This window comes from Pleurodeles waltl, chromosome 6 (genome assembly GCF_031143425.1).
Source record: "Pleurodeles waltl isolate 20211129_DDA chromosome 6, aPleWal1.hap1.20221129, whole genome shotgun sequence".
Lineage (NCBI taxonomy): Eukaryota > Metazoa > Chordata > Amphibia > Caudata > Salamandridae > Pleurodeles > Pleurodeles waltl.
Genome location: NC_090445.1, coordinates 245,623,546 through 245,637,017, shown reverse-complemented (window position 1 = coordinate 245,637,017; position 13,472 = coordinate 245,623,546). Strand labels below are relative to the sequence as shown.

General features: G+C 42.9%; 1 protein-coding gene across 1 annotated transcript in view; it reads right to left on the bottom strand.

The window, feature by feature from the left end:
* Positions 1-13,472, bottom strand: part of KCNH6 (potassium voltage-gated channel subfamily H member 6) — a 732,361-nt gene that overhangs the window by 61,766 nt on the left and 657,123 nt on the right. The window contains exon 6 of the mRNA XM_069238011.1: positions 7,586-7,985. Coding sequence (XP_069094112.1) covers positions 7,586-7,985 — 400 coding nt within the window. The remainder of the gene's footprint in view (positions 1-7,585; positions 7,986-13,472) is intronic.

Sequence of the window (13,472 nt, the reverse complement as noted above, 5' to 3'; positions counted from 1 at the left end):
GCCAAAGAATTTGTGCGGCGCTGGTTGGATTAAAATATAGTAACGAAAATTTATATACGTTAAAAAAAACATGGAATTTCACTGAAAAAATCAAAGGTTACAGTGACGTTATGATTAGAAAATAGAATTTTAAAAAACCCATAGAACTTCACTGAAAAAAACAAAGGTTACAGGGACGTTATTGATAAGCTCACATTTCAAACGCCCAAAACCATAGATATTCACCAGTTATAATTAGAGGTAACTCAAGTAACTATAACTCGTGCCCTAAAGTAACTATAACTTCGCCATGCACTGCTAAAGACCGCACAAATTACGGCACTCATGACATCTTTGATAACATCATTGATAATATCAATGTAATATTTGCAGTAAAAGTTTTGACGAAAAAACTGTGCATGGCGAGGACACGGGTTACAGTTACCTTAGGGCATGAGTTATAGTTACTTGAGGTAACTCTATAACTGGTGAATTTCTGTGGCTTCGTGTGTTTAAAATGTGAGCCTAACTATAATGTCTCTGTAACCTTTGTTTTTTTAAGTGATATATATATATGTATATGTAACTATATATGGGGTTATACTTACTATTTTACCTTTTACCACCCATATGCCTTTACCAACCATGTCTTTATAACAAACGTTTTGTGGTAAAAGCATGCGTGGTAAAGCCATTTGCGTGGTAAAAAAGTTCGTTGTAAATGCATGTGTGGTATTGACGCATGCGTTGTACTGACCAAGTTTTAAAGGCATTTGTGGTAAATGCATGTGTGGTTCCATCATACATCCATTTCTAGAGGCAGATAACCTCAGGGAAATGGCATCTGTGTAAATAGTTTATTCTAGGCTGCACTACCTCTTTTTGGATGTACTGCATGACTCTAAGTAAAACCAAATGTTCAACTAGATTAATTGATAAGGTGATTTGAGTGGTGTGTATTAAAATGTCCTCTACTGAGGTGTAAGACTGCTTCTGAAAAGTGGGTACCTTATGGAAGTATATCATTCCTGATCATGCGCTGCATCATTAATTGATTGCAGGATCAAAATGTAAAATCTTTGGTTTAACTTGATTGCTCTATATTTTCAGGATATTTGTGTATACCATGTAATGTCTGAGGATGTTACATCTAACTATGGATGTGTTTTATGTGACATACGTATGTAGATTAGTTACCTTCTCATCGCCATTACATGGAGGGCTGCTTTGATGATGGCTCTGAACTTGGTCACTGACCACAGTGGCAATTCTGTAGCACATCTTATGGTCAGTCCTGTCTTTTAATGATATTGCATCCAGCATTTTTTGACTGTCACCACTTGCTTGGCGAGCCAGATCTGCATAGGTGGCGCGGTGCTCCATTAATCTGCTGCAATAGTTAGTGCTCCTTGGGTCCTCGCTATTTTGACAAACACTAGGGTGTTGGCTGTTGCTAGAAACCTGGCCGTCTGTTGATGATGGCCCGGGAGGTAGTAGTTCTGCAGGTCAGCGACCCCCAATGTGCCTTCTGCTATGGGTATTTTTAGTTTGGACAGGGGAACTTGCTTTGCCATATTATGCTAGAGAGCAGGATGTCTACGACGTTTATTGCCAGGCCACTTATGTCAGTACTGTTCTGCCTGTAACTGATATTAGAACATTGGAATGCTGGAGGCTCCACTGAAAACAATGGAGTGCTGCGGGCTTTTACTGGCCGGTAAAAGCCCGCAGCGCCAACATTCCAATGTTCGCTTTGTTCACAGCAACAGCTGTGAACAAAGCCTCAGGGAGCCCGAGGGGATTTAAATCCCCTCGGGCTCCGTGAACATTTTTTTTTTTTAATAGAACATTCTGCCCTGTGTGGCAGAATGTTCTAATAGCCTTAGAACCCGCCGTAGCGGGCTCTACCGGCTATTAAAGTCCCTCTCCCTTGTTAAATGCCCTCGCCTTCGGCTCTGGCATTTAACGCGGGGAGCGGGCCTTTAATAGTCGGTAGAGCCCGCTACGGCGGGTTCTAAGGCTATATTGGATGCTTTCTTCATGATCGGGCCATCCCATGGAGGACAGCCAGTGCTCTTTCTTGAATACTGCTGAGCACTTCACTCATTTATCAATAAATATGGACACCTAGCTAAAAGTATGAGGGGCCCACTGCATGCCCATGATAATCACGTATGAGCGGGATGGTATCAAGGCACTGCTAAGCTACTATAGGCAGGTCTTACTTTTATTCTTGTGGATAATCAACAAACAATGCATTGAATATTTGTCTGAGGGGCTGGAGTTCCAAGTGAAGATCAAGCAAGCATTGTAGCACATTGTCTGTGTGGAGGGCTATTTTATGGGCCATACGGCATAGCTTGTGATCTCGGGCTTTGCCCACCTAGCAATTAATGGCTTAAAAGCCAATGCAAAGGTCAGTGGTAGCAAGGGACAGCCCTCACGCTTTTCTGGATCGGCCATCTGTAAGAGATCACCTGCTCGCGGGAGTGTATACAATAGTTTTATCCATGCCAAGAATGGGTCCATACATTTCATGAATCTTGGAGCCTTCGGAATGGTATCCCAGCAGATTCTCTCAATTTAGGAAAGAGCCTCCATAAGTTTAGGAAAATGATCCAAGCAAGAAAAAAACTGGATTGAGCAGGGTGTACTAAACTGGGCAAGACTGATAGCAGTATGGTTTACAGGATCCTTCCCAGTGTTTCATAATCCATATTCAGCAAGGAGAGAAGCATGTAGGAGGCAACATCCAGTTTCTCCCTGTCTGGCTAGGCGAGTATGGCTGTCAGTCCCTTCCTTGCTGTGGGGAAAAACTGCCATTATCTCTGGAATTTTTATAAAGTTCTAACAGATGAGGTGCTTGTAGGTTTGTGTATTCAGTAAAATATTTGGTTGGTAGGCTGTCTGTGCCAAGTGTTTTGCCCATGTGTAATCATTACATGGCATTTTTAACTTCATCTACTGTGAGTTGGGCATCTAACAAGTCCATGTTGCACCTCCTTTCACCTCCTCGGCCCATACCACATTTGTGGCAGAGTACAACCTGGAGTAACAGAATATAATAATTTGGTTATTCTGCACCTGTGTGTTTAAACTCCCCCACTGTGCTGCATATGGCACATTTAAATATTTGCGCCGACAGGGGACCTGTTTTATTACCCTCTGAATTTATGTTGCATGTGTGTTCGTGGTAATCAGTGCTGCATACTCTTTCAAAAGCTTGGACATGCTGTTCCCTATTCACTACTAGGCTCATCTACAGGTCATGTCCTACACCATTAGGTTATCAAGGTTGCGTAGGTTGGACTTTACTTCCCCAGCTCTCCGTTGAAGTTTATCCTGATGTCGCAGAATGCTTTTATGCGCAAACCTCTTGTTAACACCTTGAATGTTTCCTAGAGCACCCAACAATCACTAACAGATCAAAGGTTTTGGGAAAAATACTGCTTTTGTGTGTCCTGCATATTCGTTCTATAAATTGGATCCAAAAGAAACTGTGCTGCAATCTCTTGAGGACGTGACTGTCTGTATCCTGTCCGAAAAAAATGTTTACAGTAGTTGGGAGCTGTCAATAAATGCCTTGGTCAAGTATTCTGTATTTGAGGTCCAGCTCACTAAATGGTCAAAAGTGAAGAACATGTCTATTCTGGTGTATAGCGAATGTAGAGAGGAATAGCATGATTATTGCCTGCATGTCTCACTATTAGTCATGCATTCCCCGGGTACTCATCCGGTCATTAAGGTCTTTTATTATTTTAATGTTTGCTGCTCCATGGAGTGGGGCAACAATCTGTTCCGGTGCCAATCTATAACACAATTAACCCCTCTAGCACACAGTAATGGTTGGTGTACATCTGGTGACCATTTCCACCATATTTTAGTCACAAATTGTGCAGGGGCTGTGTGTGGAGCGTATAAACACATAGGGATTATGGTATTCTTATCTAGGGGTCTCTGTAGCATCATACTTTAGCTCATACCACGTGTTTTGTCGCTTAGAGCTGGTCTTGCCACCTCTGTTGAAGTTTTTTGCCCTCTGCTGCTGTGCGGTGGGTGTAGTAATCTCGGTCCTCAGAGGTGGCGAAGTATCAATAGAATAGATTTATTTAGATTGCAGATTCTGAAAAGTAACCTAACCCCTGAACCCAATCAAAGCACAATGTTTCAAAGAACCTTGTGATGTTAACATTTGCAGAGATCACTGCATTTCCGCTTCCAACAAATCAAAAATACAAATGCAATAAAACAAATACATTTCAAAATACACATTTTTATATCTCCACAGCTGCCTTTGTAAAAGTGCTAGTCATATTTAGCGTGGTATTGCATATCTGCATCCTCCAAACAGCTCCCTTGAGGGGTAAAGGTGCAGGGTTGTCATCATCCGTTATAAAACAGTGTCTGAGGTTATCGGGTGACCACCCCATCTGCATTGGGGATTCTGGGTTGTCAGTGTCTTCTCCAGTGCTTAATTTGTAAATAAAAAGGAGCCGGTGCTCAAAGCCCTCCTCTTAAACACACGGCCGCTGCAATTAAAAGTGCAAGCTCATAATACTGAGGCAGTGTAATCCTGAAGCCACCTCGGGCCTCTTCAGTCCATTTATAGCCACTCCCTGCCTCTTCAGCTCACTCTGTCAGCCTCATTCTTTTCCCCTTTCTGACGCTTTTTCGTTTTTCTCTTCCTCCGTCTTTCCCACGTGTCTTTTGCTCGCAGTAAGTGCTTGAGACTGAAAACTAAGCGCCGGCCCTCAGAAATAAGTGTAGGTGCTCCGCACCGGAAACAGAAAGCACAAATTAAGCACTGGTTTTCTACTGCTGTCAAGTGTCCATCACTTACGTTGTGTTTCTGCAGTGTTCCACTAGTACTCCTGCTGAGCTCTAACAATGCCATTGCCTCAGCTGTGTCGGCCTGGGTAGGTCTCCACACTCCTCTGTTCCTATTTCTCCTGGGGTTCAGGAGGGGATACGGCCTGCCTTCTCTGGCCAATTTGGTTCGGCCTCTGTGAAGCCCGTGATCTCAATGGAATCCCACACTTCCACCAGGTCTGTGAAGCACTATGATTTTCGATCTATGAGAACCTTAAGTTTCTCAGGGAAAATTAGCATATTTTCAAGTTCAAGGTTGTGCAGTTTGCACTTCAGCTCCAGATAGAATCCTCTTTGCTTCTGGACTGCTGATGTGTAGCCTGATAAAGACACTTTTGTCCCCTTGTTCTGGAGAGTCCTATTCAGTCTAGCTTGTCGAAGGGTGACATCCGACTCCCAATAGCTTAGCAATAATGTGCCGGGGGACAGCACTCAGCGGAGGATCCAGGGTTCTATGTGCTGTCTTCACTGCAAAGTATTTTGAGAGGCCCTCTGCAGCCACATCATCCCTCAGCCACTACTCCAACAGTGATTCCATGTTTAGGCCTTTCCCTGCGTTCAGGCAAACTCACTGTGCTTAGGTTGCTTCTACTCACTATGCTTTCTGCTTCTACTACCTGGTACAACAGGAACCTTTTTAGTAGAGTTTCTAGCAGTTTCTTTAGACCTCATAGGTTAGGCTCCATGACCAACATTCAGGTTTCCCCTATGGTCACCATTTGGCCATCTTCCTGCGGCTGGCTCTCAGAAGACCAACATCAATTGACATAGGGGCAATTTTATCCTTAAGCACTTTTCGCGTTCCCTAAAATGCTAGCAGGATTTCTTTCTAGACTATTAGAAGTGTAAATTGGTGATGACCCCATATCTTTGACACGGTTGATCAACGGGCACTGTGTGCACATGAGGCACCTGGAAGGCTGTTTTCTGTTTGCTCCTGTTCATCCTCCGAAGTACCCAGTTTCAATGGCCTGTGTTGATCTAGGCATGGTTCAAGGATTCAGCTAGGCAGCCACAAAGCTCCTAATATTCACAGTGTTTCTGTTCCTTGAGTCTCAGAGATCAGGGTGTTTTGAAGATGCAGTCCTTTATTCAGCAAACTGTACTTCGCTACATGAGGGTGTGTAAGGCTGAGACCAGGTAAAATGGTGGGTTTTTCAGTAAGGCATTCTCCAAGTAGTGGGGGCAGTAGGGGAATCTGGGGAAGCTTAGCTAAGTCTGTCTGTATATCTTTCGGCAAAGACTAGTCTCCACCTCTGAATTCAAGTTGTTCTCTTCAACCCAGGATCTGTGAGACTTGACATGGTGGCTGGCCTGTTGACGCTACTCAGTTTGCCGCATTGGCTGGGACTGCACACATTTCACCCCTGCAGTCTGGTGACTCCCTCCCTTCTTCACACCCAGGGATGGCCTCAAGGTCGTGCAGTTGAGGATTGACTCAGTGTCCAAGTCTGGGCAGCAACTGTGCACATTTTCTGTGGGGTGGAGGGAAGGGGATCAGTGGTGGGCTATAGGAGCTGCCACACACATAGCACCAGTGCTATGCAGAGTTCACCCAAGGATCAAGGTGCCACAGCTGTGAAGAAGAGGGATAGTCACGCGTATTCTGTGTTACCAGGCAAGCACATATTATGGGTGGTAGTTCACAGATGCTTATGTGTGGACTTTTCACTGGATTACGGGGGAATGCATACAGAGTAAGTTCATGTCCTGTTGGACATCGTGTCAGTCACACTCCCTGACATAGTGCACTCAGTTGGGTAAAATGTGTTTCTTGTTAGAAAATCAAGATTCGCAATAGGCTTCGAAAGAGTGAAGTGAAACTTGACTGCTTGGTTAATTTATGACAAAAAGTGCAACAGATATAGTTATGACCCTAGGTATGGTTTATTCTCCCAAAGGCAGCCACAACTGTTCACATAATCGTTCAACTATCAAAGAAAGCCATCGCTTGTAGGCAACTTCTGATCCTAAATCTGCAGCTAAACACATTTTACTCTTGATGGGATTTATCCATTTATATTGAAACAATTGTGAAACCATTTTCTAGAACTTGAAAGGCAAGAAGTTGTGCTACCCACATTTTTTCATGACTCTGAATTATTCAAGTGTGGAAACCTGTTCATCCTGACAATGGAACACCTTTTACCCTAAACGACTTCATGAATTGGTGAAGATACTTCAGCAAGTACACAAAACATGAGTGATCAATTATGAGAGAAACTAACAACTGATTTAGGTTTAACATAATATTAATGGGTTGATAACCCAACTGATTTCAAAGTAACGCTATATATCTAATATCTAATGGATTTGGCATGATTTACTTAGATTGATTACTTAGAACCAGGTGAAAATTGTAACTTTAGTTTACTTATAACAAGGTGGACTTTTGAGGCAATGTCTTGATAACAAACTTAAATGAGAAGTTATAGTTAACTTAGAACCAGCTGCAATCAGAAGACACAATTTACTGAGAACGAGTTGAATTCAAAATGACTTTTTTGCCTAGAACAAATTGACAACATGTATTATATATCACTTACAACCAGAAGCAGAACTTTGACTAAAACCAGTTGATATTTGATGTCCTAGATTATTTATAACTAACTGGAACCTGAAATTATATTTCATGTTGAAATGAATCAGATAAGCAGGCACAGATTACGTTTAACCAATCATATTTGGAATCAGGAGTTATAGTTGACTAAGATATTTTATAACAAGTTATACTTACAGCCAATTAGCATCACACAAATGGAGAATATTTTCTCTGAGTTGGTATTGGGAGAGACGTTCCCGAAGCCCACGCTGGTCAGGCTGCTGAACGTGAAGTAGAGTGCAGTTACATACTTGTCCTTGATGGAAGGTCCAGAGGCTTGGTCTGTGTCATTGTAACTTTTTCCGATTTGGTCAGCTAAGTTATCAAGCCATCCAATCTTATGTTCCATATAGGGCCGCTCCACATTGCCAATGGCGTACCAGATGCAGGCCAACCAGTGGGCAATCAGGGCAAATGTACACATGAGCAGGAAGAGCACAGCTGCACCATACTCGGAATAGCGGTCCAGTTTACGGGCGACGCGTACCAATCGCAATAGGCGGGCAGTTTTCAGAAGGCCAATGAGGGTTGTAGTCTTACCAAATAAAAATTGGAAAAAGATTAGTTTGAAAAGTAAAACATGAATGAAATCATACTGCAAAACACTACACTTGTGTTTGTATTCAAAACAATGTTGTGTTTAGTTTTCATTAAATTTGTCCTATCTGTTCATCATTTATTGCTCAACCTCGATTAATCCATCAGTTTTGAACATCAGAACAAGAAGTCAGAAAGTTTTATTTTTAACAGCCTGTAAACTTTCATCCATGTAGTAAATAACAAAGCCAAGCAATGAAGCATGTCTGAAAGTGGTGTGTGTTATAAGAATGATCTCAAATGACCCACATATGCCAAGTCACATTCAACAGTACTTTTTGAGTAAAAGGATGGCCGGCCCACACCCAAGTGAGGTGATTTGCTTCATCATCTGGGCCGCTCCTCTTTCCCAAATAACCAGGATTATCAAAGGGTGAACTTCAGTGGGGACAGAAGATCCTATTTAGTCGGCCTGACTATGGTCATCTAGCATCCCAGAACACCTAGTTTGGATAAGGCAAGTTAGATGGAGAGATGTACACTGAAGCTGCAGCCTCCTGAAACCCGGTATATGATAGATCAAAAGGATATTTTATTTGTGTCTTCCATTGGCAAATCTAAAAACAAGAGGATGTGTTATGGCCCTTAGTGCTGCTTGCCAACACGTTCCATGATTAATGTAGCCCTCTTTGAGTATGTGGTATCATCAGTACCTAAAACCCTACACCGGTTCGGACTACCTGTCTTGACTGTTGTTAAGATAATGCCCATCAAATAGACCCAGTGAGCTTAACTAATAATTATTTGTGCCAGACTGTTCAGCAAGGAACAACAATGTACATACAGGTTACGGACAAACATAAGATTCACTAGACAAACATATGAGCCATAGTCTACTCATTTAAAACACCTGATCAGATGTATTACTGGTCTCTATGAAGATATGGGGAATACCAATCCATACCTACTCATCAGCCAATCATGCCATGAAAACATCAAATATGATTAACAGAATTTGTGAATTAGGATAAACTAGCAATTATAGCTGAAAATATATCTAAAAGTATTAACCTTGACAAGCCCATTGGAATTTTTTTTAACTCTAATTGCTAAAAACCTACTGGATGGATTTACACCAAATCACAAAAGGCATGCATTTAACATTCACACAGTTCAACATTCATGCCAACTTTAGTGCAGTGCCATTCGGCAGATTTTGGTGTCAGTAAACCTAATTTCTTACTGGAGCTAAAATCGATTGAATGTTTTTCACAACCATGGAACTGAATGAAAATGCATTCTGAGCCCTAGCTGCATGTGCCATGTGGGTGCCAAATCTGTCCTCCGAACTTCACTCTCCATTGTGCCTTCATTTTTTATCCATTCTTCAGTATCCATCCACAGTTCACTCTCCATCAATACTCTACTCTTCCATCTAGTATTCATTCTCTATGCATTCCCCAGCTGCCTCCATCCATTCATCCAACCATCATCAAGGTCCATACCATTCCACATCTTCTGTGGAGTTTTCATACTCTTCCTCTGTCACCCACTGGGTGTCATTCTTAATCATCATTTTGTAATCATGCATCTCAGTCAGACATCTGCATTTTTCTTGTTGTTCTCCTTAGTCAGACATCAGGGCTGTAGCTACCATTGATGCAGCAGGCACAGTGCACTGGGGCCCATTGACCCCTGATGGGCCCATTGACCCCTGAAAATTGTTACCCCAACAAGAGTGAAATGGGCCTGTTCCCTGCTTGCATCAGGGCTTATGTTATCCTTGCTACACTACGGTCAGAAATCCATCCATTTCTCTATCACCTGTCTCAATCAGACATCCATTAAATATGTACCAGCCTCCTAAATCAGACACCACCCCTACTCTTTTATCCCTTTCATCTTCATCAGCAAAGCACCCATCCGGTCTCTTCAACATGCTCCTTAAGCATTCCTTTATAAATTGTAAACTATCCTATCAATCTCAGTCAGAAATCCTTTTCTTTTCTCCTGCCCTCTTAGTTAGACATCCATCCCTTCTTAGCAATCCTTCAAGGTCATTTATGAACTCGTTCTCTGCCTTTCTTCTTATTTGTCTATAACTTCATGCCTATTCTGTCATCATTCTGTTAAATCTTGCACAGTGAGAAGTCAGTCTCCTCCTTATCAATCTCCCTGGTAAAGTATTGATCCCTTCACTTCTCAATCAGACAATATTCCTCATTTACATCCTCTTAGTCTGACATTCATTTGTTCTCTACCATTCTCCTCAGTCAGACATCTACTCCTTCTGTGCAATGCAATTTTCCTCTTTATGAAATTCACCTTCCACTCACCATGGTGAAATGGAAATGAATTTAGACAAAACTAACCAGGAGTGAGGTGTTTCTGCCTAGCTTGTCATTCAGATTTGGCCTGCATTCTTCAAATTCCAGTTTTGTTACTTGTGTTTGCAGGATCTCACAAGCATTTACTCTGGCTTTTTAAATGTTGTGTTGCCCTTTTTGTATTAATTCAAATACTTTAGCACCTTCTTTCTGGTGGAGGAAGATTTCAGGGGTACTTCCCCTGTCTGGGGCTTTCCAAAGTGGAATAGCTTTATCAAATGCAGTACTGTTATTTATATTGTGCACAACTCATCCTGAGAGGGGTATCTCAGCACACGGGCCTTACAAACAGTAGGTATCAGTCTCAAATAATCCATTAGAACAGTTCTGTTTTACGTAGCGTCCCGAATTTACAATGTTCAAGCCACTAGCGTATATGAACAGGAAGGGCATTCCAGAAAGTGTGGGCCAAATAGGAGAAAGACCAGACTAAGGCCCTCATCACTCGCAGTCGGATCACTGTGGTCGTGGCGGTCCGACCACCACATGCGACTGTGGCGGAGCCGCCACGGCCCGACCGCTGATACTGCCAGTTTTGGCACCAGTTGACAGCCTGGTGGTCTCAGCGGTTGTAATCCACCAGGGTGGCGCTGCATGCAGCGCTGCCCTGGGGAATACGACTCCCCAATCCGCCAGCCTTTTCATGGCAGTTGAACTGCCATAGAAAGGCTGGTGGAATGGGGGTTTCAGGGGCTGTCCATGGGGGCCCCCATGGACAGCCCCGTCAAGCTTTCCACTGACTGGATAACGGGCCGTGGAAAGTGCAATGGGTGCTACTGCACCCGTCGCACCGCCATATTGCCGCATGCTTGATTACGAGCCGGCGTCAATGTTAAGGCCCTGTTCACCACAGGCCGGCGGGCAGAAATGCCGCTTACACCCGCCGGCCCTGCAGTGAACTCATAATAGGGCCGGCGATGTTCTGGCCGCAGTGGCGGTCAGGTGGCAGTATAAGTTTGGCACACGGTCTCCGCTGCCCGCCAAACTCGTAATGAGGGCCCAAGACTTTTTTATCCAAGGACCTGAATGCAACTTTTTATCACATGATCGTAGGATTTTCCTAGACAGTAGGGAGTGAGCTTCGAAGATAGATAACTAGGCCCCTTTCCCAGGAGTGATACAACAGATTTGGAAAATTATCCTTTTGCAGACAGGTAGCCAATGTAGAGAGCGTAGAAGGGGAGCAGATAATGACCTTGAAGGGATATTACAAGAGAGGCGGGCTGTCGTATTTTGCACCACATGCAATTTAGTTAGCAAGGACTCATTGGTCGAGGCAAGTAAAGCATTGCCATAATCTAGGTGACTCACAATTAAGGTTTGGGCTAAGGTTTTCCTTGTTGAAAGGAGAAGAAGCGGAAATACACGCCCTAAATAGCGTAACAAATGAAAATAAAACACAGTCTAAGTACATCCCTAAGTTTTTGACACACATCATTGGGTGAGGGGCTTGAGCAAGCTCAGATAGCCACCAGGTGGGCACCCGTAAATCCTGAATAGCATGATCTCTGTTTTACTAGCATTAAGCTAGAGACAGTTCTCAATCATTCAGGCGGCGATGGCTCGCAAGCCAGTTCCGAAGCATTTTTTCACTGTACTTGACTCACAGTCGAAGGAAATCATTAGTTGTGTGTTCCAACCCATGTGATTTTAGTACCTTTTCCAGAGGTGCCACATAGATAGTAAATAACGTAGGGCTAAGCAAGAGTCCTGGGGCACCCCTTTGTCAAGTAATATAGGATGTGATCTGGAAGAACCCAAGGTAATGGTCTGTCTTAGAAGCAAGTGAGAGTGCAATACAGTGTCAAATGTTGTCGACAAGCCAAGTAGTACTATCAGGATGGGGCTGTTAGCGTCTAAGGAGCATCTTATATAGTTGGAGACAGCCACTAAGGTTGTCTCGGTGCTATGGAATGGCTGAAACCCTGATTGTGAGGAGTCCAGTAACTGATTTGCTTCTAAATAATCCATGAGTTGCCTGTTTATCGGGCCTTCCAACAGCTTACCCAACAAGGGGAGAAGCAAAATAGGACGGTAGTTAGTTAAGTCATTTGACGCCAGATTTGGTTTCTTTAAAATGGGAATCACCTGTGCTGCTTTCCAAGCTGAGGGTATTTTTTCCACTACTTATAGATAAGTTAAACAGAGTGCAGACAAAAGGCGCAAGTATTTTAGATAGCGAGGCTGATATCTTAGGTGGACAGATATCCAAAGGAGACCCAGTTTCCGCAGAGGCAAGGACCATCTGGATCGATTCAGACGTAATGATTGTAAAATGCTCCAGACTTTAATTGCATTTAACACTAGAGCTGTATGAAGCTGGTTCGTCACTTATCCAATTTGTTAAATTGGAAAAGTTCTCATAGACCTAATTAATTAATCAAAATAGTTGGGTAAATAATCATATAAATCTTGTGATGCCTGAATACTTTGAGTACAAGCTTGTGAAAAGAGTTTGAAACTTTAAATAATCCTTTTGAGGAGTTACCAGCTGTAGTGATTTGGTTAGATAAATAAAGTTTCCTAGCTTTCTTGAGATTATGGTTATAGTTGGTCAGGGCAGTCCTATACAATTCCTTGGAACCTAGGTCCTTTGTATGCCACCACCATCTTTCAAATTTTTTACAGGAGAACTTTTCCGCTCACAGTTCAGAGGTGAACCAAGGAGCTTGTGCACCATGTTGTTTTTTGTGCAAGCTTTAAGGGGCTCTAGCTTGTCAAATGCAAAAGTTAGTGAGTTATGATATCCTGATAGCCCTGCATCAATATCCACCACATTAGACAGTGTGGGAGGGATGTAGTTCTCAATAAAAGAGACAAGAGAAATCTTCACCCATTGTCTGTCCTAGTCTCTGTACCATAGGACATTCTAGGCTTATTTGAGGAATCGGAAAATGGATGATGGCATGATCCGACCAAAGAAGTTGTTGAGGGCTGTCACTGGTCAAAGACGCAGAATTTGTTAAAATCAAGTGCAAAGTATGTCCCCCCCACTTGGGTGGGACCCATGATTTTTTGAGCTAGACCAAGCGCAGCTAGATCAGTCATAAGCTGCGGGACCTCTGGGTCTTGGATATTCTCCCCATGGTAAATGAAGT